At 38.4% G+C, this 26,416-nt stretch overlaps 1 protein-coding gene across 1 annotated transcript in view; it reads right to left on the reverse strand.

The window, feature by feature from the left end:
* PRG4 (proteoglycan 4) overlaps positions 1-26,416 on the reverse strand; it is a 34,673-nt gene that overhangs the window by 6,230 nt on the left and 2,027 nt on the right. The window contains exons 2-7 of the mRNA XM_034666793.1: positions 9,548-9,646; positions 6,698-6,820; positions 5,268-5,387; positions 2,667-2,816; positions 1,991-2,113; positions 2-554 (exon numbers count right to left, since the gene is read on the reverse strand). Coding sequence (XP_034522684.1) covers positions 2-554; positions 1,991-2,113; positions 2,667-2,816; positions 5,268-5,387; positions 6,698-6,820; positions 9,548-9,620 — 1,142 coding nt within the window. The 5' untranslated portion in view covers positions 9,621-9,646. The remainder of the gene's footprint in view (position 1; positions 555-1,990; positions 2,114-2,666; positions 2,817-5,267; positions 5,388-6,697; positions 6,821-9,547; positions 9,647-26,416) is intronic.

Below are 26,416 nucleotides of genomic sequence, written 5' to 3' on the forward strand. Positions count from 1 at the left end.
AGGCTCCTTGGGGGTGGTGGCTGCAGGCTCCTTGGGGGTGGTGGCTGCAGGCTCCTTGGGGGTGGTAGGTGTAGGCTCCTTGGGGGTGGTGGGAGTGGGCTCCTTGGTGGTGGTGGGAGTAGGGGATTTGGTTGTAGTTTCAGGTTTGGGTGTAGATTTAACAGGAGCTTTGGATGTGGGTACAGAATCTTTAGCAGGTGTTTTCTCTGCACTTCGTGTCTCTTTAGTTGAAATAGTCTTCTCTTTTGTTCCACTTGAAGTCTCTTTGTTTGTTAAAGAAGTCTCTTTAGTTTCAACTGTTGTCTCCTTATTAGGTGTTGAAGGTGTCCCTTTGGATGTATCAGAATCAGGTGGAAGACTGGGTTTGGGATTTATTGGTTTGCCTGTTGTAATCTTGGGAGGTGTGGTAACTTTATTGCGTTCGGTGGTTGGAGTGTCGGGAGTTGGAGTGAGCTTGATATCACCATTGTCCAGTCCACTTCCAGCTTCATCTACAACTGGTTGTTCTGGGGTAGGTTTCTTTTTAGGAGTTTTTTCCTTCTTGTTATCTGTTACTAGAAAAAAATATACACATCTTTTATTTTTGAGTAGTTTTCAATAGTGACCTAAAGATCCCATCCTTATCAACTAGCTGTGTATCTCAAGCAAATTGCTGACCTGTAATATGTTTATTAATTTATTATAAAATGGTAAATACTGAACTTATCTGATTGGGCTATTTTAGAGAATTAATGAGAAAGGGTGAAAAGCACAAGTTAAAGTCTATACAATTAATGTATAGAAACAAGTGGCAACTTTGAAATTACCAACATCAACAACAATTAATTCATCTCTAGATGAGTGCTCTTTGCCCCTCACTTTCTCTACTCCTCTTATTTCACATTACTCAGTGACCTGTCCTTCCCCTGGAAACCTAGTTCCAGCATCTTGTAGATTCACTGCACCAACTGCCTCAGAAGTGTAGGTGTACTACACTCCAGGAATCTGCTCCAGTCACCCCAATGGTCCCTACTGAGCTCTGTTTCCATAGACATGGCTGTTAGCTGCTCTCTTTTCTTGGTGCACCTAAACTTAGTAGCTCAGGGGATACAGAGAGGAGATTAGGATGCCATGGCAGCAAAAGACCCTGTTTGACAGGATTTCTCATAGCAGCTACCCCACAGGTGAATTTCAGAGCCCGAAGAGTGTATCAAGAGCTCATCACTGAGATGAGTTCCATTTAGCAAACATGTACTGCACTTCTATGGTGTGCAAGACTCTGGATAATTCAAAGACGATGTATTTGCCTATTCAGCCAGAGAAAAGGCTTCAGGGGAAACAACCACCCAGGAAATAGAGTTCTTCAAAACTCTAGTATCCAAAATTCAGTATTTCCTGGAGACAGAGAATATATTTAGAATATATTAGAATTTCAGGAAATAATGAAAAACAAAGGAAATCTCTTTTCAGAAGGTAATAGCCTAATCTGTAGTACATTCTCTACTACAAAAAAAAAAAAAAAGCCAGACAGGATATATAATTTATTAATAATAAAAAGCTATAAAATGTGGATAATAATATTGCCTTTCCCAGAGATTAACATTTTAAAGCACTTAAAGCAGCATATAAATGTTTGCAAAATAAAATACATAAAAATTAAAGGGAAAATAACACAAGGAACATAGAGAAAGGAGAAGAAAGAAAAATGTATCAGGTGGACAGGAATTAAACCTGAAAACCATAAATGACATCTCTGGTGTCACCCTGTGGTTCCTGAGCTGCTGCACTAGCAGCTTCTTATCCTTTGCTGTAAAGAATGGTTGCTTGGCTGCGTTGCACCTGTTTCCTATAGGAAGATCTCATTAGCATCTTCTACAATAATTTTTACAAATCTGTACACTCCCCAACTACTGAAAGTTCCTCAAATCATTCTACCAACAGGCACTGCTTTTAGATAATTATTATTAATATGGCATTGATAATAGTCTTTGATCTTTATCAATGCTCAAACCTTTAGGTTTCTTCTTTAATTCTTTATTAGCAGCTGAATTTTTGGAAGACTTGATTTTCCGAATAGTTGAAGAGGAAGAGGAAGAGGAGGAGGAAGACTCTTGATTTTCAGAAACAGAATGTTCTATAAATCAAATAAAAAGGTTGATCACACCAACTGTAATTTAAAGAAAAAACCGCCAGTCCAAATACAACAAAAAATACTGCTTACTGAGCTACAAATGTCCGTGTTTTGCTTTTATCAGTAATATGATCAACTGTTCTTTCAATTTGTTGGTTAAAAGCAAGGTAGTTAAGCTTATCACAGATACTAGCAATATAACTATATTACTTTCTCTCTCTCAACTTTCCCCTCTCCACAGAATCTAATTATCCTGCAGAAAATCACCTGGGCTTTTTTTTTCCCCCCAATGAGATGTGTTTCTTCTGATTATTTTAACCTACACCCATGCTGGGTTCAGTTATAAGAAAAATAAATAGCTAACAGTTTATAATTTGGCTAAAGAAAAATAAGTAGCTGAGGGTTTATAATTTGGCTTAAACTTTGACATTTTAAAAAGTGTAATGAGCCTTTCATACTCACATGATTCCCTTATTCTATGAAGAGTCTTATAAATGTAGTCTGCCTACAGCTTAGTTCCTTTCAAAATCTTTTATTACATCTGTCATCTTCCTACCTTCTGTTATTTCCTCTGATTCTATCACTTTCTTAGTCTTCTTCTTGTTTGGTGCTTTGGGTGAACGTTTGGTTGTTGATTTGATGGTTTGAGGTGCTCCTGGAGGTGGAGGTGCAGTCTTTGAAGATGGTGGTGTTGGGGGATTATGCACTGAGGCCAAGCAAGACAGGTGGGTTAACATCTTGTTGACATTCATCAGCAACTGTTAACTGTGAAAGGCCTGGACGCCATCTGGCTTCAAGAATCAATGCTGGTGAAAACCAGCATAGGCAGGCTCTTAGCCTAACACTAGTTACTCCAAAGCGATTAATTCTGAAGATGCATCGCTGTAAAATATTGGTTCTGAAATTGTTATAAGTTATGACAAGGGGCAAATTCTCAGGAGTCAGAAAACCTGAATTCCAGTCCTTGACCTGCAAGGTGCTACCCTTATGACTTTGAGCAAATGAGCTAACTCCCTCTTGAACTTTGTTTTCTGGTCTGCAAATTGAGATGTTTATTCTAGATGATTTCTGAAGGTATTTCCCGGCCTAAAACATACTTGACTCTATCAGCTCCGTCCCTTATGCCAATCTTATGTGATGATAGAAATAATTACTGCATGTGAATGAAAGGTGTTTGTGCTCTCAGGAGAGAAATATAATAATTACATTTGTCCTGTTTTCATATTCGTTTAAATCAACGATGCCAATTCACCTTTCTTTCTTATTTTTTAATTACAAAAGTTCTACATGAATATTTACTCTTGTAAAAAGTTCACACCTTCACATTATGCTTTTCTCAAAATGTGTGGCCCTTCCCCAAGTTAAACAATCGTTAATGGCTTGATGTGTATCTTTGGAACCTTTTCTCTCTCCTCTGCCTACCCTTTCTGTGTCTAGAAGAGAAGACATAGGACATGTTTTCATTAGGAACCAGAAGGAAAGGAGAGGGACTTCTGAAAGACAAGAAAGCAGAGAACAGCGAAGACACTTTGAGTAGAGAGAGTTGTGCTAAGTCCTGCTGCTCTTACGGAACATCCCCTAGGAACTCTGGCCAATGCAGTCTCCATGAGCTGACGACAACACTCCTTCCTCTGTCTCCCCCACCAGACAGCTGAATTGGAGAAACACTTCTGCCGTACTAGCTAGTGATCTTGAGCCAAGTAACCTCTTGGACTGTTTTCTCACCCACGTTGCTTCAGTTCTTGAAATGTTATGATTTCGAGATACGTAGATGCCTACAAGCAGTATCTATAGCAATCCCGAAACAACTAGAGGTGACTGGTAAGATAGTTTGGTTATTATTTTTTTAAAATAAAGTAGTGAAGCTCTGGGTGGTTCCATCCTTTTCAGCGGAAACCCTGACTGTCTCTGTGAATTCTGTAAATGAAACATGACCTTCATCACTTTTTTTCCTTGAGTTCTACATAAGCCTCAGGTAATCCGACCCACCACCTAGTAGCATAAAGCATTGTCTTTATTAACATGTTCTTTTCAATACTTCATCACTCTCTAACTATCCTCCCTCCCCACCCATCCTCGGCCCAAAATAAAGTCTTGGTTTTTTGTCTCACAGCCAAAACAATGATCAGGGCACTGAGTAAATATGTATCCTTCACCATGAGATCCTTCTGAGAGCTGCAGGAACTCTGCACTCCGAGTTTTTTATTTTAAGGGTGTTGTCTCCATCATTTCTGGAATGCCGTCCAATGAAAACATTGAACAGTTAAGAAATAGCCCTCAACTATGCTGATTAACAGCTTTTTACCCTGTTTCTCCACTCTTCAAAAGTAGCAGGATGTACAGCCCTGTTTAAATAAAATGATAAGATTATGCAAGTAATGCTTATTTTCACTTTTACCTCCACAAATATTGTTGTTTTAAAAGTAGAATTTAAGAATAAACATTTGGTAAAAGGAATTCATTGGTTTTTTTAAGTATTTTTTTTAATTAATTATTTTTTTGAAAATCTGAAGAGTTTTATTATACTCTTAGAGTACTCCTTCAGGACCTATAACCAGAGAAAAGGATCTTAAAATGGGGCAATATCCCTTTTTATTGACTCTCTTACAGGGATCTAGATAGAGATGACCATGGACTGCAGAGATGGGAAGAGACGTACAACAGACAGTTAAAAACTTCTTGGTTTATAGGTTTGCCTATAAATTTAATGTCTTTAACTCCTAAATTGACTAGTTTAGAGAAGCTGAAAGTGTCATTCTGTCCTTCAGTATACACTCAAAAACACTAAAGCCAAAAACACAGCTAGCTCAAAGCGCCACTGACTTTGTGGGGTCAGCACCATGACGATGAGACAAGAAATCACTGAGTGAGCTGCTTACTGTTGACTTCACCTGAAATTGGACCACACCTGAGGAAAAAGCACGTACACTCAGCCCCTATCCTGTTCCTCAACCAGCAATCTCTGCCGCTCCTAGTGCTGTTGGAAGAGGCTTTCCTTCTTGCATTCATTCTTCGTGAAACAAAATTAATACAAAATAGCTTGGGTTAGTAAAATCAAGTCCCTAGATGGGTGCATATTAGACATTATCAGCGAAGCTAAGGTAGGTGCGCAGGTCTGGCCGCCCTGAGAGGCGCTGATTGGCACCATGATGCTTACCTCTCCCACAAAAATTCTCATAATCAGGACAGCACTTGCCATACTTCTTACATTCCGAGTCACAGTCACACTCTCTCCCTCTTGCAAAGGACTCGAAGCAGCGGCCTTTACAGGAAAGCTCTACCCAGAGCAAAACAAAACATTACAGATTATTGATTATGCAGCCATACCCACGTACTGAGAGCCATTTCCCACCTCACAGCTGACTAGGGTTCCAAAAGTGCATTTCTGAGTCTTTCATTTGGAATTTGGAAAATAGGTGGTTTTCCAAGTGGAGAAGTCAAGAAAGAAATATGGTGACTCAGGGAAGTTTTCTTGTCCTTCAAGGCTCCAAGAGACACCCTTGTGTTTTTTAAGTATTTTTTTAAGTGTGTTTTTTAAGTTTTTTAAGACACCCTGTGCCGAGTCATTTCACATATGTACAATGGAAGAGTGGGACCCTTTATATGAAATCCCTCCATCCTCTCCACCTCACATCACTGTTTTGTAATAGATGTTTATTAAGTGAACGTTCAGACCTCACAAAAATATTCCAAAGAGCTGGCTTAATATAGATGGGTCACTGTTGAGGCTCAAAAATCATTTATAAAATGCAGAGGCCTTTTTTATGACAAACTGAGCAAGGTGTAGAGTTGAAAGATTTCAGCCTAATCCCATAGCATGGATTATGGTTGCTCACGTCAAAACAAGCCTTGGTTAGAAGCACAGTAACTTACCAAGGCCTATTTGAAATGATTACCTTATACGACACATAACTGTACAGCAATAAATTTATCAACTTCACATACAAATTCTAAAGTGAACATAGCTCTGAACCACTTTTAATTATAATTTTCAAAAGTTGTAGATGAAATGTCCCTGTGTTAACAAAATGATCCAAAATGTGTTCAAGGGAAATACCACTCATAATTTAAAATTCAGATTCCTTGGGTTTTAACTGAAATTCCTCATTAAACACTAATGCTTCATATTTAAAGTGCCTTTTTTCAGGTACTTTAGAAACATATCAAAAAGTCCAACAGTAGATAAGATTGTTTTATATCCATGGATTCTTTTGATGAAACTATTGAATGACCCCAACACTAAGCAATTACATCTCTGATTGGTAGTGAATAATTACTCATAGGTATTTACTTAATGCCTCCCGAGTCACAGTATTCTCTATTTAAAACAAGACATTTTACTTGGGACTAGTCAATAACCTTGCACACCTGACAGCTTTCCAGGCTCCCCTTCCCCACCCTCCCACCCAGAGGCACGAGCTTTGACACCATCCCTAGGTACGACACGCTGCAACATGTATGCGAGGAAGGGAAAGGCACTTGAGCAAAAAGAAGTGCAAGAGTGTGGAAACAGCGCTGCAAGGGGGTGCAAGGGGACTCACAGAACAGTGCTGCGTGACAGGGGAGACACTAGCTGTCAGGACTTACCCATGGTGCAGACTTTCTTGAAATCAGGGCAGCACTCCATGTAGTGTTGACAGTTATAATCACAGTTGCAGGTGGCATCTCTAGAATACCCTTCCCCACATCTCCCTGCACAGCTTGGTAAATCTAAAATTATACAATACTAGTGTAAACATGGCCAAACTGCTTCACAAAAAGGAAGAAATCTAATGAGAAGGATAAAGCCACTTGGCGAGGGAGAATTTTATCAATTGGAAAAGGTCGGGAATGATGGGGAGCAATGGGTCCAGATGACCTTAGCCTGATCGCTTATGTGACCTTGATCATGCCACTTCTTTCTTCACTTGACTGAGAAGATAAATACACTTTTGAAAATCAGGCAAAGTTTAACAGCTTTGAAAACAGTGGGTGACATTCCTGGGGGGAGGGGTAGCAGCTGCAGCTCTCCTGAGGCCCCCACTAATGTGGACTAGCTAACATTTATTCAACATCTCTGTGCTGGGCACTGAGTCATACGTTATCTCTAATGTTTATGAAAATGTTGCCAGGAGAGTATTAGTAGCCCCCTTTGAGAGATAAGGAAGCTGAAACACGGAGACTTTAATTACTAGCTCAGGGACACCCAGTTAATAGTTCCAGGATGTATGTATTACAGGTCAATTAATACCTACTAATTATTCATATTGACCTCTTTCACTCTCCGAAACGTCCTGATTCGGGTAATAAGTTATATGGTCACCTGGAATTCGAACTCTGAAATCTCTGATTCTAAAGCCCACAGTTTTCCTGCCCAATCACATTGCCTCTCATCTCTCATGTTGAATTTAAAGCAAGCTGGTTATGCCAGCAAAAACTTCCCCAGGCTCCCTCTTCATTTTATTCGTGAGGATAACTGCATTCTTTAAATGTTGAGGAAGTCAGATGCTTACAACCACAACTACAGTGAGTATAAAATAGATAACTGTTCAAATAGCATCTGGGCATGAATATAAAGGTCAGAGTTATTCTGGGTAAAACAAAACAAAAATAAAACAAAAGTGTGATGATCCTCAAATGTCTTTTTAAAAGTAATTTGGAAAACAGCTTCCTGAGAGAATAACCACAAAAATGTAACAATGGAATCCATCTCTGGAATAGAAATTGTTAGGCGCAATGTCCTAAAGCCATACAGGGACGTTGAAACACACTGGAAAAATCTCAAATTAATGAGTCCTGGAAAATGAAAGTCTTCATATGCAAAGAAAATAGTAAATATTAGGACAACCTTCACAACTTTTTGCGTACATATGTGCACAATACATACAAAAATGCATATATAGTGTATGTATATAAATACATATATTATATATAAAGGAAAAAGAATGAGAAGTTGAGAAGGCAAGACAAGCAGACAATACAACATTAAAGGCTATTCTTTTCTAGTTAGCAGATTTCTGAAATAGGAAATCAATTATCTTTGTAGTAAGAGCAATTATTTTCATAGATTAAATGACTATCCTCTTTTTATTGCTGTTAATTTTAACAACTAATTTTAAATTTATTCATTTAAAAGAAAGTAAAACTGTTTTAGAGAACTACTGATCTTATTACAGAGGAAAGGTAGATTAGGAAATGCTCTCAGTGTTGTGGGCGTTGTAATACTATTACAAGAGAGCAAAGGCGTCCAGAGATACTGCGGTGGCCATCATTCCTTATTAAAAATTCACATTTTCTTTCACGTGTTTTTCCATCTTATCTAAGTGAGTCTGAAACTATGTTCGTGGCAGGTGTTAATCTCTCATGCTTAGGCTGGTGGGAATTTTAACTATTTTCCTGGAAGTGTCTACTTAATAAATATAATTTCACCATAACAATCATGCACCTTGATTTTTCTTCTCTCCGGTTTTGCTCATCAAAGGAAAAAAAAAAAAAAAAGGAAACAAAAATCCAACGCTTGGGATTACTGTCACTCATCAACCTTGATTGCATGCTAGAGACCTGGGCTAAGGTGATTACACTGAAGGTATCTTAACGTTCTCTAAAATGACTAACAAGAACTGTTCATCCAGGACAGACTGTTTTTGGAAGACTGTGAATAGTTCAATATCATAATATGTAAGATGACATGTATGCAAGTGTCTGGATGACTAGTCCTTATAAGAAAGACAGAACTTTCGGGGCGCCTGGGTGGCACAGCAGTTAAGCGTCTGCCTTCAGCTCAGGGCATGATCCCGGCGTTGTGGGATCGAGCCCCACATCAGGCTCTTCTGCTATGAGCCTGCTTCTTCCTCTCCCACTCCCCCCGCTTGTGTTCCCTCTCTCGCTGGCTGTCTCTATCTCTGTCAAATAAATAAATAAAATCTTAAAAAAAAAAAAAAAAGAAAGACAGGACTTTCAAGATTAACACAAGACCATTTGAAACTTTATTAATGTTCGTTGTAATACGGTATCTAGTTCTACATGATGCCAAAATAAGTCATCAATAATTTATGTGATGTAAAATACTTGTTAAATTTATTGTAAACATGGAAGCAAAAATTACATGTTATTTCAACACTGTTCTTTTCAGTTCCTCTGATGATACTCTATCACACTAGCAGAGTTTTATCCCGTGTCTGTATTTTGTTGAACTTTTGGAGGAACCATAAAAATAATGAGCACAGAAATTATTCTATAGAAAAGCTCAAAACTTAAAAGATTTCAGAAGACATGAGAAAAAAGTGAGAATTCCAAAATGCTTATAAATATGCCACATGTTTCACATAATTTTAAAATTGTACTACACATTAAGCTCAAACAAATACATCTTTAGAAATTTCTTTTGGTGTCATAATGGTCACCACAGAATGATTAGCAACAGCTGTTAAATGAAAGTGTTTTTGATGGTTAAGTTACCTTGAGAAGAAACTTGCTGAATCAAGAAAACAGAAAGTAGCAGCAAGTATATCGGAAGTATTTTCCACTCCATGGCTGTTTCCAGGTACAGAGCCCTAACTGAAAAGAAAAGTATCAAAAAACTGCTCTTTTATCTCACCACTCGTTTATACCTGTGTTACTTACCGTGTTTCAGCAACTTTTAAAAGGCGATTTAATGATAAAACCATCCCCACGCTTGAAACACGACTTTTAAAGATAATCAGCCTTAATTCTATTGTAAATATTTGACCATTAGATTTAATCTTATGCAGAAGAAATCAAGTCACCATCTCAATCATGTTACTGACCATTTTAATACTTTCAAACTCCCACCAAATGGAAAACAGCCTTATCTCAACACTATTTAAATTACAGCGTATACTTACAGTGCAAGGTTGAAATCCCAGCTTGGGAGGAAAAAAATAACCAGCTTCAGTAAAATGTAATTTAACAAACACAGAAGTGACCTTTCCAACTTTCCCTTAACTTTCCATATGAATTTGTCAGCTTCCAACAGGTGTATTGCATACCTGTGGTCCTTTTCAAAACTTTCCTACTACTATCCTTATACATCTTTTCAAACTCCTTGACTAAAGCATAACCCTACTGAATCGTAAACACATTTAATTCCACGGAGCAAGTTAACTTTGACACTTACCGGTAAAAGCAATAATGAGTTTTTCCAATGTCCTGGAAGTCTTATATATCAGTACAAATATATTGGGATGAACCAATTAGTCCAAAGGTTAGACAGAATCAACAGTGACAACCTATGAAATCAAACTTTCCTCATTTGTTGGAAGAGGGCCCAGACAGCTAGACTTAGGCAACATCTGGAAAACACTTCCATTAAGAAAAATGACTACTACAAAATAAATTTAGGATTATTGGCCAAAACACACTTCTAATTTCTGAGTGAAATGAACAAATTGTTCTGAGATGGTAAATAGTTCTGGCAAATCTTGACTAGCGTATCAAAGCCGCAGTGTCAAAAGAGTCAAGTGTTGGTGTCACTTCTTGCCTTTTTTCCCCCCAGCTAAATCTAGCAAAGAGTAATTTTGAAACTTACCTACTGCCAGTTTGTGGCTAAATTTTCTTAACTTACACAATTAAATCAAATGTGCATTTCTTGAGTATTTGCATTTTCACTGAGCACAGAAAATATGCTCTGAATCGCCACGGGTAATGGTCTACGCTGTGGATTTTCTAGCTTCTTCTACCGTGTAAAACCCTGCTCCGAATTTCTCTCTTAGCCCCTTTATTTAAACACAGCAGTGTTTGAGAATGGTCTTTTAAATTACTAATTTACCTTCCTTACCCCAGAATATGTCAACTACCATCTTGCAGAGCTAGGTCAGCTCTGCTCAACCTTTCACCTCAGTTTGATATGGAATGTTCCTGTTAAAATCCTATCTACCGGGGTCCCCTGGGTGGCAAAGTTGGTCAGGTGCCCGACCATGGTTTTGACTCAGGTTATGATCTCAGGGTCGTGGGATCGAGCCCCTCGTCAGGCTCTGCGCTCAGCATGGAGTCTACCTGAGATTCTCTCTCTTCTCTTTCTGCCCCTCACGTGTGTGCTCTCTCGCTCTCTTTCATAAATAAATAAATCTTTAAGGAAAAGGAAATCCTGTCTACCTGCATAAGGCCTAGCTTGTGTCCTACTACCTCCCTGAAACCTTCCCGTTTCAATCCCAACCGCATCCAGAATCATAGTCAACAAAGTACTGCCTTTTGCGGCAGTTATCTGTGGGTCTGTCTCCCGCCCAGCACGGAATCCAATGCTTCACCGAGGTTGTGTTTATCATGTGCTCTTCCATCCAAACTGTTGTGTTCCACTGCATGGTAGGTATTTGGTGGGTACTGTGTTTAAGTATCACAAAATGCCTTTAAGTTAAATATAATCCCCCACATTTTACAAGTAAAATGAAGACCCACAAATGAAAAATTTGTGAGGATACATCGAAGATACATAAGGAGGAGGAGCCAGAGACAAGATTTGAACCCATGTCTTTTCATTTCAAGTTCCCCCATGTTTCTACAAACTGAGGGTTGCTGGAGGGGAGGTAGGTGGAGGGTGGGGTAACTGGGTGATGGGCATTTAGGAGGGCACTTGAAGTAGTGAGCACTGGGTGTTGTATGCAACTGATGAATCACTGAACTCTATCCTTGAAACTAATAATATAGTATATGTTAATTAAATTGAATTTAAATTAAAAAATAAATAAGTAAAGTTCCCTCATGTCTCTACTATATCCGGCCCCTTTTGGTCAAAGTCATCACTCAGTCCTTAATCATAGTACTAACTTTTACTCTTTCAGGTGTGTGTATGTGGGTTTATGAGATTGTGACCTTTGTTAAGATGGATTATAATATAAACATCTCCTTTGTTCCCACAACGCTTATTCTGGGCTAAATATATCATGTAAGAGGACAATTTAGAGACTGTCAGCTCACCTCTAAATAATCTCCTTCCTCTGGGAACTACCTCTCCATCTTTAGGGGCATTTCTGTTTTAGCGCTGTCACACTTGTGATTTTTGCCACACCCACCAAAGCTGATAGCATTAGGCACAGAAAGCTGAAATGAATTGAGCCAATATGTTTTCCCACCCTGGAAATTTGGAATTGTGATTCAGACATGACAAGTCTGTCTAGGTAGACCTATAACAGGTCAACTTTTGTCCACTGTCTGAAGAAGGAGAGAAAATCCTTGAGAACCAAGAGGCACAAATGCAGGAAGGAGTCATGGAGACAGAGGCGGACAGAGCTCTGCCAGCTGTCCAGTCTTGCTGACTCCTTGTTCCTGAGACCCAGATGCCTCCTTGCTCTGTGTTCTTAAGGCAGACCCCCTGCTTCGAGGCTGGAGCTGACTAAAGATGCTTTCTGCTACTTAAAATCACTAATCAATACAGAGAAGAGGTACAAAAGATCCTGTTGGATGGAACTGAACTAAATTCTCTTCATTCTTAGCTTTACTGAGGCCAAGAGGGGGAAGCTAGAAGCTTTGTAACATTTTCAAGTCAGACCTTAACAGAGTTCCCTTGTTATTTGTTCAAAATGTTGGGAATGCCAAGAACATCAGAAACACATACACACAGACACATATTCTTAAAATATAAATTGCTTTCTGATTATTGCCTTTTAGAGCTAACTGTGCTATCACTTTTCTTCTTTGGACAGATTCTTGCAGTGACAGCAAATGATATTCTTAACTTGACTGAAAAATCTCTCCAGTAACACTCATTTTAAGCCCAGGTTTTATTCTAAAGTTGGGAAACTGACAAAGCAAAACACACATGCACAATTATGACCAATCATAACTTTAAACATATCCATTAACATCTTCTCATTTTCATCAACTACGTTTTCTCTGCATAATAAAGCATGGAAAAGAATGAAAACCTTTATTAAATGCCAAGTTCCTGAGGCTTAACTTATCAATACCTGATTTGCATACTTCTATGTGTAATGAGGCTATCTGGGTAAATAAAGTTTGCCCTTAAGGCATGGAAGCATTTTAATTTTATCTACTATGTCTTTATAAACTGTACTAAATGCATCCTCCTGTGAATATTGGGCCATTTAACCTAATTACTGATCATATGGCAATCATTCCATTAGGTTATACGTACCTCCTTTGAGATTTCTTTTCTCATTGAAGGTATTTTTTTTTTTTTTTAGCATTCACTTAAATCTCATTTAACCGGGACAAAAACTATCCTAGGATTGGTTTCTGGTGGGGGAGTTGGGGAGAGGAGAGGAACGAGAGATAGAGAGGATGTAAGTAATACTGGGGCCTATACTCATCTTCTAGAGAGGACCTCCGCATGAGTTCGTCCTCATAAACATCAGTTTCGGGACCTGGCAGCCACACAGCGAGGCCTTCAGAAAACACTCAAGGGTGCTTAGGGATATTTGCTCTGCATTAAATGATCCCAGACTGTTGTGCCTTCTCCTTGCTGTGTTCTGTCTCTATCCCTGCCGTTAGCTGTCACTTCGCCCTGTAGCCAGTGCGTCTGTACCTAATGGCTTCTCTCCATCTTTCCACATCTTTGATGTGTTTCATTTTCTTCCAGCAGCAGCCTAGGAAAAACTGAAGCATGCCAGCGGAAAACCCAGATGCAAGCTCCCTCTTTATTGCCCTAATTTTGCTCACAATGCTCTTAGAACACTCTGGAAGTGGAATAACTCCTCTCCTTTCCTATGGAATAGTGACCAGGATTTGAAGACTCGCTCTCTGTCTCTTCTGCTAATGGCATTTTCACATAGTGGAAAGGGGTGTGGCTTTCTTTCTGGATGTTGATCCAAAGACTGACATTAGGTAAGAAAAGTATTTTTGCATTTGCTCTTGAAGAGTGCGGCAGTCTGAAAATTGCTCCCAGTTTTTCCTTCCTTTTTCTACCTGCCCAGCTAGAGATTACATGGCCCAGCTTCCTCCTCAGGTTTGTGTGCCCGGTGACTGCATTTTCTCCTATGAAATGTGACTAGAAGAGACAGGCTCAACTTCCTCCCTATTTTCCTAACAGGAAATCGCTTCATCTGGACTTCCTGTTTCCCTCCTTTCTTCCCGACTGGAAGGCAGACTTCAGAGACCAGCCTTGATCACGCAGACGAGGACGGCAGGCTAGGGAATAGTACTGTTTATGGGACACAAAAGCACTCCCTTTCCTGGGACTAGCCAAGAGAATTGCACACAAGGAAATAAATCTTCATTTTATTTGGACAACTCTAATTTGGGGTCTTTTCGTGACACCAACTTAGATATTACCCTAACATAGAAATCTTATGAAATTCCCAAATATTTAAAGGATTGTATTTTAAAAGTTGATTTGGATACTGTACAACAATGTAAAGAATGAACTACTGGTAATAAACTATTAATATTGGAAAGAGAGCGGTAAACTATTTTTACTTGTGGAAGACATAATTGTGCATGCAGAAAATCCTCAGGAATCCACAAAAAGCTGTAAAAGTTAATAAATTTAACAAAATCGCAGGGTACAAGAAGATGAACGTTGAGCCATGCATGAACATAGATGCACTGCCTCTACTGAATGTTTTGAGAATAAGAGTTCATTTGTCTATTCATTCATTCAGTTCTTTTGATGAACAAACAGTACTTAGTACATGTCAGTTCTACGTAAATTGCTGGAGGAGCCTCTGGTCCCTCAGAGTTTTTGGTCAGGGAACTAGACATTTAAACCAATAGTTTAAATAATATGTGGAAAGGAGGAGGCAATGTGGCGAACAGCTAAAATTGGCCTTTGGCATCAGTCAGACAATTGTTCATATCTCATTTTCTACTTGGTGGGCTTATACAACTCTCTTGACTTATCTAGTCCTCAGTTTCCTTATCTGCAAAATGGGAGCAATCATTCCCATTATTATTTGGCATTACAGAGATGCATCAGAGATAAGAGAGAATGACATTGAACAGTAGTGATATGTGCTCAATAAATTGTAGGTATTATGGTTGTGGTTATGGTTATGAGTTAGGAGCTGCATGCCACCTGCTATGGAAAACTGGATGAGCAAGTGCCAACCCCGCCCCAGAATTCTTCGCAGAAGGATGACATAATCTGGAGTCTGAAGGCTCCTATGTCTGGGACCAGGGGCAGTAGACAAAGACCATGAAAGCAAAGACCAGTAAGCAAAATACTATGGCTCCTCTTTTCCATATTTCTTGCCTATTTTGCTTTTTAGCCTTTGATAATCTGAATCTCTGAGGAACTGAATTGTAGAAGATAAAGCAATGACCTTATAATCATCCTAACATAGGCTTTTTCTAACGGACCATTTTAGTAACTTGCTGATAATAGAGAACGTGTAGAGCATTTACCGTGTCACACGGCGCCTGTGCGTGAGTTTTTCAAGGCTCACAGTGATCTTATGAGATAATTATTAGTATTAAACCCATTCTACCTTTGAGATAGTAAGTTGCTTAAGATCATGAAACTAGAGAACCAATAGATGGTAAAGGATTTTAACCCAGGCCTGTCTGACTAGGAAGCCCATGATTTTAATGAGCTCCATGCCCCACAGGCTATAATATGCAGGGTTAATCACTTTTTCTTGGTGCTCCTACCTAACTATATTTGTATTTCTCAATGGGCATTTCACATTTAATATCCATCTTTCTCACTAGGTCACAAGCTTTTTCAGGTTCCAGAATGCTTACGTCTTACTCAGTTTTAGCCTTTTTCACAGCTGGGGTAGCTTCTTTTTGTACATGATTTGTATCTATATCTGCTTGTTCAAATCAACTTCAGTTTACCATTTTTCTTGTAATGGCCACTTTGACCTTCTTTCTCTGTTTTCTAGCTCTTATCACTATAGCATTTCAATCATTCCAGTCTCCCTTACCTGGATTCCAGAATTCAAGGAAGTATACTCTGCGACAGTTCAGACAAAATCATTACAAATTTATTTTCCAGTAGCTAACAACATGACTAATTTTCCCATAACTATTTAAGTGTGTGAAAGTGAATTGGGGTGCTATAATAACTCAGGGTGACAAATACTTGAGAATTGGGAAATTCGGAGAGTGGGAGCAATGTTTGGGTGTGGTTGAAGAACCACAGATAGGTGGGACAGGAGGGAAGTCTCCCAAGAGACAGTGTGAAGGACATTTCATTGAGTCATTGCAAAGCAGGAACACCAGGCTCTTCAAAGATATCGAATATCATGCAGTTTTGGCCGATCCGTATACCATTGCATAATCATCCTTGTAAAATCCCTTTCCCTGCCATGGTGGCTCATTTCTGTCAAAAGGCTTAAGAAGCAGGATATTTGCGATGATTTGCTCCAGTGAAACTTTATTAAGCCTGGTATGGGAAACCCAATCAGAAGCTTAAAATAAAACTCAGCACATCTCCCCTCTCTTGATCCTATTTGCTGATCCCGTATGAACTTTGACACGAGAGGATCGTCACACCTCTGGGGGTTCCTCAGATGCTGGCTGAATGAATTAATGAATACATGTGACTGCTAATGTTAGCCCTTGTTGTGCCTTTCCCCAGGACTAGGAAGGGGGGCCTTGGTATTTACAAACCCCTGGGTTCTTTGTGTGTCAATTAAACCTCAAGAGTAAAGGGATGAAGAAAGAGGTGATCCAAATGGTTGCTTATTTATCCTTTCATTTGTACTCTGCTCTTTCTCCAAAGGAAACATTTATGGCAGGGCATTGATGGGGGCCAGATCTTCTTTTCCCCAAGTCCTCCTTGAAGTAGGATAGTGAAGAGCTGTGCCCTTTATGGAGGTGAACTCAAGGCCACAGTTGTACTCCTCCCAGACTCTTATCAGTCTTGGACAACACTCCCACCACACCGTGCACATGTATTGAGTACTGATGAGGTACCACTTAGTCTCATTAGAGCTAAACAAACATACATAAAAACAAAACAAGAAAATAGCAAAGTATGTTTTATTATTATTCTCTTTCCAAGTAAGGACAGCTAGCTAGCTTTTCCTGTGAAAATGGTGGGAGCAATTTACACAACGTACGGAAGTAGATTTCTTTTTTTTTTTTTTTAAGATTTTATTTATTTATTTGACAGAGATAGAGACAGCCAGCAAGAGAGGGAACACAAGCAGGGGGAGTGGGAGAGGAAGAAGCAGGCTCATAGCGGAAGAGCCTGATGTGGGGCTCAATCCCATAACGCCGGGATCATGCCCTGAGCCGAAGGCAGACACTTAACTGCTGTGCCACCCAGGCGCCCCTGGAAGTAGATTTCTTTTAATATTACATTCTAAGTTCTAACACTGAATGACTCTGGATCTTTAAAATATTTTCCACTTTATAAGATAGAGGTGTCTTCCTCCTTCATAGATGGGCTGTCATAACGAATTCAGCAGAATATGACGAGTAACTCTAAGCCCCTAGTTTTCTTTTTTATCTAATTATAAAAATATTTTAATTAATGAAAGAAAAACCTTCAGCTATAATTCTCCCACCCTAAAACAACTATTTACATTCCTATGTACTCTTCTTGAACTTGTCCATATGCAATTAAAATTTTATAAATAAATGTGTTCAAGATCAATAATTTAGAGTCTTAATTTTTTTTCCTTATTGAATTAGCAAACATACTTATTTTTCTTCAGAACTGTCCTGTTAATTCTCGTGTAATAGTCCATGTACTTGAGGTACCATAATTCAATTTCATTCAGCTGTTTGTCTTTGTAAGATTATTTTTTGTCTATTTTTTAATAAAAATGTACATTTAGCTTTTTTCCCCATTAAAGAAAATTGGGGACTCTATGCAGAAAATATAGGTCACTTGTACTTTTTTGTATTTTTAGAGGTTAGAAGAGACAGCCCTAGAAAGAGTCTGAGCTTCAGCTGCATAAATTTAAACTTTGGGTTCCAAAGAAAATTTTTATATCATGCAGCCTGTAATTAACTGTTACCCCAAATATCCTTTATGTATTACATTATGGAGTCTCCTCTTTCAGTGGCCAGTGTACAATTCCAGTCTGTTTAAAAGAAATAGCTTCTCTTTGTCATAATCTCCATACACTCCCTGGCCCTGTATAGCCCTATATACTATACTTCTTAGGGTATGTTTGTCCTTAGATCAGTCTGATTAACCATACAAATGACATTGAGCATGCTTTCATAATGAAATTGAATTTAGTAACTATCAGTAGAATATCCTTAGGATTAATCTATTTTGTCTTCACAATTATTATTTTAAATGATGATATTTCATTTCAATCTTTATTTAACTATACTATTGACCTCTATCCAAGTTGTTCCAGTTCCTTTGCTTATGATTAATGCTCTTGATAATTACTGTCAAATTATCTTGCTATCCATATCATAAATTCATCAAACACAAAGAAATTGTCTCCTATGCATTTGTATCCCCAGCACCTAGCAAAAGATCTTGCACACAAGACGTGTCTGATAAAACATCAAGTTGAATTTAATAAAAATGTAGACTTGTCATTAGAATGACAGGCATTTTTTAAAGTCTTTTTTCCCCCCATCCCAACATTGGAAATGAGTTAGTACCTGGACACACACTCCTTGTTTGTTCTTCAGTCGGACAGTATGCCCTTGTAGAAAGGAGACCTAACTCATTGATATGATCCCTGGCTTTGGAAAGCAGGTTGGAAAAACCCAATAAGGTAAGGAACAGTGCCAGAAAACAGGTGGCTTCTGAGGGAACCTTCCATCAATTGATCCCAGCACTCAAAAAACTTACCATCAGCCTCATTAGCATTGAAACATACACTGCTGTTTGCTTTGGTTCTTTTTTTTTTTTTCTAATCGCGGAGTATATAGCTATGTAGGCAAGTTAGCAGATGAACATAGAAAGTCAAGCTGAGGCAAGTAGCCAAAAAACAATTTCTTGTCCGCCGCCCTTTATCTCTTTCATGCTTCTTGCAGAAGAGGAATGTGGGGGACTTGGAATGTGGGGGAATGTGGACGAAAAGAAGTGAAAGGTCAAAAACAGATAAGTCTTGATGTAATTAGTTGACATAGTCTTGCACAGAATCATCTATCTTACATCTGGTGGAAGGCAGGTAGGCACACCAGAGGGGAAAAGAGCCCAGTAATTTATATGAATGCCAGTAAAACTAAAACTGGAATTGTTTAAAACTTTTGTAAAACCAATTGAACTCTTTTATGGCTCTGTTTTAGGATCTAAATAATTAGTTTCACATGGGAAAGTAGAGAAGCTCGTGTGCAATATAATGATCTGAAAAAGTTACTATTTTTTTATGCAACGACTCCTTTTGCATCCCCCATCTTGCCTTCCTGAGAGAGACTGGTTTATTGAAATAAGATCTAATAGGCACGGGACGGCTGGGTGGCTCAGTCAGTTAAGCGTCTGTCTTCATCTCATGTCATGATCTCAGGGTCCTGGGATTGAGCCCCAAGTCTGGCTCCCTGCTCAGCAGGGAGCCTGCTTCTCCCTCTACCTGCTCTGCCAGCTGCTCCCCTGCTTGTGCATGCTCTCTCTCTGACAAATAAATAAATAAAATCTTTAAAAAAAAATTTAATAGGCCCTTCGCAAAGTAAAAGCTGGCTAGCACTCTGGTACTCTGCAATAAATAAATAAATAAATAAATAAATAAATAAATAAATAAATGGTAGAAGGAAGCAGAAGGGAGTGAGCGCTGTGATGGTGGAAGAAGGAGAGAGAAGGGATCTCTGATGGGATGAGGGTGGGGCTGAAGGGGGCATTTAGATAAAACAGCAACTGGCTAATGGAGATTTATTAAATCGGGTACTGTGTGTGTTCACAGCAACTTCTCCTTTCCCTGTTCTTTATGTAAACTGTAATAAATCCTGCTATGTCCACAAAAGCATTTGATATCAATGAATTTGTTAAGCAGATTCTTAAAAAATATATACATATATATATATGACACTTGAACAACATGGGTTTGAACTGTGTGGACCACTTATTTGCAGACTTTTTCAAGAAATACAGTATAGTACTGTAAATGTATTTTCTCTTCCTTATGATTTTCTTTATAACATTTTCTTTTCCCTAGCTTACTTAATTGTAAGAATACAGTATATAACACATATAATATACAAAATATATACTAATCAACTTTATGTTACTGGTATGGCTTCTGGTCAACGGTAGGCTATTAGTAATTAAGGTTTGGGGGCTAAAAGCTATACGTTGATTTTCAACTTTATACGGGTCATTGCATTGCTTGAAGGTCAACTGTGTGTGTGTGTGTGTGTGTGTGTGTGTGTGTGTGTGTGTGTAGTCATGGTTGGCTCTTGGCAAAATCAGAAGCTACATATGGACTACTCTAATACTTTACTTTTTTTTTCTTTTTTATTCTATTTATTTGAGAGAGAGATTGAGCAAGAAAGAACACAAGCAGGGGCAGAGGGAGAGGGAGAAACAGACTCCCTGTTGAGCAGGGAGCGGGATGCAGGGTTTGATCCCAGGATCCTGAAATCATGACCTGAGGCTGAAGGCAGATGTTTCACTGACTGAGACGCCCAGGCACCCCTCTAATAATTTACTTCTAAAGAAACTGAATAATGAGATGACATTACAACCCAGAGTCATGGGTTGAGGTATCTAAGGACTGGAGAGATGTGGGATTTTTGTTGTTGTTGTTGTTGTTTATACTTTATCATTGAACAAAACAATAGATAATCATGATATAAAGAAAACAATTCTAACAAGTGAAAATTTTGAAATATGAGAGCAAAAATTAAGAATGGCTGTTTGTTGTTCGTGGATTATGGCCAGTTCCTTCTTCCTTGATGGCGATTCTTATAACTGATGCACTGTTACAAACCGGAATGAAGTCGGACAGCCAGAGTGACTCACCAAAGGGATAATGAGAAATTGGTCAACAAACTAGAGCGACTTTTGGGTAATAGGTCACTTTATATCATCTGGCTGAAACTACTATGCCTCTCCCTTTGCTTTTGGAATTTCACCTGAACATCCCTTTTCTGTTTCATTGCATCAAGGAAAGTTGCAACTTGCATTTTTTTTATTAAGATAAAATTGGTATATGACCTTATGTAACTTTCAGGTGTACAGCACTGTAATTCAGCATCTGTATGCACTACGAAGTGATCACCACTACAAGTTACCATCCATCACCATACGATTGACCCCCTTCACTCATTTTGCTCTCCCCCATCCCCGTTTCCTCTCTGGTAACCACCAATCTGTTCTCTGTATCTATGTGTTTTATTTGTTTGTTTTGCTCTGGTTTTAGATCTTTTTTTTTAAGATTTTATTTATTTATTTGTCAGAGAGAGAGCGTGCACACAAGCAGGGGGAGCAGCAGATAAAGGGAGAAACAGGCTCCCCCCTGAGCAAGGAGCCTAAGGCGGGACTCAATCCTGGGACCCTGGGATCATGACCTGGGCCGAAGGAAGTTGCCTAACTGACTGAGTCACCCAGGGGTCCTGAGATCATTTTGGTTTTTATGAGTGAAATCATATAGCAGTTGTCTTTAACCAGCTTACTTCACAGAATAATGCCTTCATAATTTGCCCAGGTTGTTGCAAATGGCAAGATTTCATTCCTTTTTGTGGCTGAGTAGTATTCAGTATACATACCACATCTTCTCAATCCACTCATCCACTGATGGACATTTAAGTTGTTTTAATTTTTTGGCTATTGTAAATACTGCTGCAATGAACACAGGGGTACATATATCTTTTCAAATCAGTGTTTTTTTATGCTTCAGATAAATACCCAGAAGTGGAATTGCTGGATCATATTGTTGCTCCAGTCTTAGGTTTTTGAGGAACCTCCACACTGTTTTCCATAGCAGGTGCACTAATTTATATTCTGACCAGTAGCGACGAGCGTTCTCTTTCTCCACATTCTCTCCAACACTTGTTATTTCTTGTCTTTTTGATAGTAGCCATTCTAACTGCTGTGAGGTGAAACCTCACTGTGGTTTTTGATTTGCATTTCCCTAATCATTTGTGATGCTGTACATCTTTTCATGTGCCTGTTGCCCAACTGTATGTCTTCTTTGGAAAATTGTCACTTCAGATCCTCTGCCCATTTTTTTAATTGGGTTTTTTGTCATTGAATTGTAGGAGTTCTTTATATATTTTGGATATTAATCCTTTGTTGGATATATGATTTGTGGAAAACTTCTCCCATTCAGTAGGTTGCCTTTTTGTTTCGATAATGGTTTCTTTCACTGTACAAGGGCTTTTTAGTCTGGTGGAATCCTATTCGTTTATTTTTTGCTTTTGTTTCCCTTGCCTTTGGCGTTGCATCTACAGAAGTACCTATAAGACTGACACTGAGGAGCTTACCACCTATGTTTTCTTCTAGGAATTTTATGATTTGGGGTCTGACATTCAAGTCTTTAATCCATTTTGGGTTAATTTTTGTATATGGTGTAAGATAGTGGTCTAGTTTCATTCTGCCTATGGTTGTTCACATTTCATATAGCACTTACTAAAGAGATTTTTTGTTGTTGTTGTTACATTTCATGTTCTTGGCTCTTTTGTTGTAAATCAATGTCCATATGTGCATGGGTTTAATTCTGGGCTCTCAACTCTGTTCCATTGATCTGTGTGTCTGTTTTTATGCCAATATCATACTGGTTTGATTATCATAGATTTGTAGTATAGTTTGAAATCAGAGAGTGTGATACCTCTAGTTTCGTTCTTTCTCAGAACTGTGTTGACTATTCAGGATCTTTTGTGGTTCCATACAAATTTGACGATTATGTGTTCTAGTGGTGTGAAAAATACCATTGCAATTCTGATAGGGATTGCCTTGAATCTGTAGATTGCTTTGGGTGGTATGAACATTTTAACAATATTAATTCTTTTAATCTGTGGGCATGAAATCTTTCCATTTATTTGTGTCTTTTTCAGTTTCTTTCATCGATGTCTTAGTTTTCAATGTATAGGTCTTTCACCTCCTTGGTTAAATGTATTCCTAGATACTTTATTATTTTTGATACAATTGTAAATTGGATCATTTTCTTAATTTTTCTTTCTGGTAATTCATTATTAGTATATAGAAGCACTACAGATTTCTGTATATTGATTTTATACCCCACTACTTTACTGAATTCACTCATTAGTTCTAACAGTTTCTTTAGTGGAGTTTTTGGGTTTTCTATATATAGTATCATGTCATCTGCCAATAGGGACAGTTTTACTTCCTCCTTTCCAATTTAGATGTCTTTTTTTTCCCGCCTAATTACTCCGACTAGGGCTTCCAGTAGTATGTGACTAAAAATGGTAAGAGTGGGCATCCTTGTCTTGTTCCTGATCTTAGAGGAAAAGCTTTCAGCTTTTTACCATTGAGAATGATGTTAACTGTGGGTTTGTCATTTATGGCCTTTATTATGTTTGGGTATAATGTGGTATATCTCATTAAGCTTTGCCAAGGTTGAACCATCCTTGCATCCCTGGAGTAAATCCCACTCGATCATGGTATATGATCCTTTTCATGTACTGGTGAATTTGATTTGCTAATATTTTGTTGAGGTTTTCTGCACTAATATTCATGTAATTTTCTTTTTGAGGGGAGTCCTTGTCTGTTTTCATATCAGGGTAATGCTGGCCTCATAAAATGTAATTCTAATTTTTTTAAAGCCTCTGACAGAAAGCAAACCTATGAATCAAAGGCTCAATGGAGTGACTTAATCACTAATACAGGCTTCCTGCCATTGGCAACACACCAAATCATTCACTCCTTCAGATTTTGTTTTAGAAGCTGCTAGTGTTAATTATTTGCAGCTGTTGCAGAGCTTTCTGTGACAACCAAAGGGCTCACCCTCACAGTCTGATGAGACTGACCAGCACATATGAGTTGTGAGTTACTGACTGAATCTTGTGAAAACCAATAGCAGTCAGAATACACAAGTTATATGGGGGGAATCCTAAGAGAAATCTCAAAAAAAAAAAAAAAACTCAGGAAAAAGTATATTTTGCCTAACAGAAGCCAAGTCCAGAACTGCTAGAGTAATGAGAAAATACCAGCAGGGAATTGTAGAATGTAATAAAAAGTAATGATCAGTGCTGGGGGTTAAGGAAGGAAAGAATGAGTCACCTGATGAAACTTGGGTATCTCCATGGTGACAGGTTGGACGTGGGGGGCCAACCAGCCCCTGTGATAGTCCACAAACAAGAGTAGTGAGTGGACATTTAAAATCTGGTAGCAATCTTGAGGTAGAAATGGGACAGAGCTGAGCAAGGGAAGGAGGTAAGGACATTCACAGACCTGACTAGGTGCAGTGCCATCTGGTGGACGTTTGACCACACCCCTCTGGAAATATATACTGCGTACAGCCTTTCTCCAGCCCAAAATGCTTGGGTTTGGAAAACCAGGAAGTCAGAAGAGGTGTCTTTTTTTACTTTCTACTTTTTGAATCAAAGCTATTTGACTGACCTGTGCCTCAAAGGATTATGTTATAATTAATAGTTTATAATTATAATAAATATAAATATAATAATTTATAATAAAATAATTATAATCAATACATGAATGAGTTTTCTTGTATTTTAAAAAACATCTATGTATTTTTAAAGATGTGCATTTTATAGTTCATGTCAAGATAGGGAAACTCTATTCCGGTCATTCAGAGAACTGATGTTAGAGTTAAATCATTTATCTTAGTTCTTGTATAGTACCTAGGGGGTTAGCAAGTAATATCCTGAAATAAACGATGCATAGGAAAATTTAGGTTTTTTTTTAAAGTTAAGTTGCATTAAATAAGTAATCTTCCATAAACTGGAACCTTCCATAACTCACCTTTGACTTTTAGGATTTATAGTCAGAGTTGGAGAGAGCTACTTCATATCAAACTGTGTTCCATGTCTCTTGGTTTTCTAATTATGCTGACTTTTGAGCCTAATACTTTCTTCCCTTAGGCAACCCCCCCCACCCCGCCCAGGCATCAATGTCCTGAGGCTCTGGCCTCCTAGCAAAGCCATCCTATCAAAAGCTAGTCTTTGGAAAGGAAAGGAGTAAATTCAACAATGCAGCTAATAAAATTTAAGTGTTACCTCCATTAGTTCAACTTGAATTTTAATAAAAATCACAAAGTCCCATTAAAAATATCTCAAAATCAGTGTCCCAGACAAAGTCATTCTAAGGAGTAAAAACTTTATTTCAAGCCCGCTGAATGATGTCTCTCCTGGTAGAGATGTTTAATAGGAAAGCAGAGAGCTTAAACTTATAGTTAGATTAGATTATAGCCTAAACTCATTAGACTCTTTGAGGAACTAAAGATTAGAGGTTATTAGGTTTCTCTCTGGGGCTGAGAGACAAAGGGTGGGGTTCACAGAAGTGGCTCTTCAAGTCATTAAACTTTATCAAGTACACTTGCGATTTATTTCTTGGAAGGAGTAACTCATCACATTAGATCATAAACTTCTGCCCAGCTCAGGACTAGGACTATTTTCTTTCTCATATTCTAACCTGGGTATTTTTTCATAGTTTTCCTTAACTCTTTTTTTCGGGCATTAAGAAATGTCCAATTCAAGTACAGAAAACCCTATTTTTTAAACAGTGTGGAAACTCCTAACTGCAATTTCAATGTCAGCCTTTGCCTGTGTGAATTTAATAAACTAGGCTTCACACCTCAATTTTAAACTATGGGAAAAGGAACCGGGGCTCACTTGTGACCAAGTCAACATCAATCAGGAAGTTAGGAGAGGACTCGAGTAAACTTTCTGACTATGAGGAATGTTAAGTTGTATAATCATAAAGTAGGGCACAGGAATGGAAGTTTGGAGGCAAATTCAGATAGAATAGGACACTTCGTTGGGGCACCTGGGTGGCTCAGTCGTTAAGTGTCTGCCTTCGGCCCAGGGCATGATCCCAGAGTCCTGGGATCAAGTCCCGCATCGGACTCCCTGCTCCACTGGGAGCCTACTTCTCCCACTCCCCCTGCTTATGTTTCCTCTCTCGCCGGCTGTCTCTCTGTCAAATAAATAAATGAAATATTAAAAAAAAAAAGGATAGGACACTTTGTAAACTTAAATAAATTTAAATATATGACATTGTACCTAATAGGTAGGCATATTTAGTAGGAATTGGGTAAACAAAGTGGTAACACATAGACGAGGTAAAATAGGTAAGGTACTTGCTTTGTTCTGCATAAGTTTTATAAAGGTAGTCTGTTACGCTGTGAACTAACAGGGAAATGTAATTTGTAACCTAATTGGTGCTTTATAATAAACCTTTAAAAAGCTGTTGAAAACTGCCCCTGTGGATAGGAAGAATACTATATGAAAATTCCTATAAAAAACGTAAATCAAATCTAGGCTCTCTAGTCAGTCGCTGTGTGAACTTGGGTAAATTTTTTAACTTCTCTGTGCCAGTAGTACTTACTTTAGATGGATGTTGTAGTTGATCGACAT

Source organism: Ailuropoda melanoleuca, chromosome 8 (genome assembly GCF_002007445.2).
Source record: "Ailuropoda melanoleuca isolate Jingjing chromosome 8, ASM200744v2, whole genome shotgun sequence".
NCBI classification, from domain to species: Eukaryota; Metazoa; Chordata; class Mammalia; order Carnivora; family Ursidae; genus Ailuropoda; species Ailuropoda melanoleuca.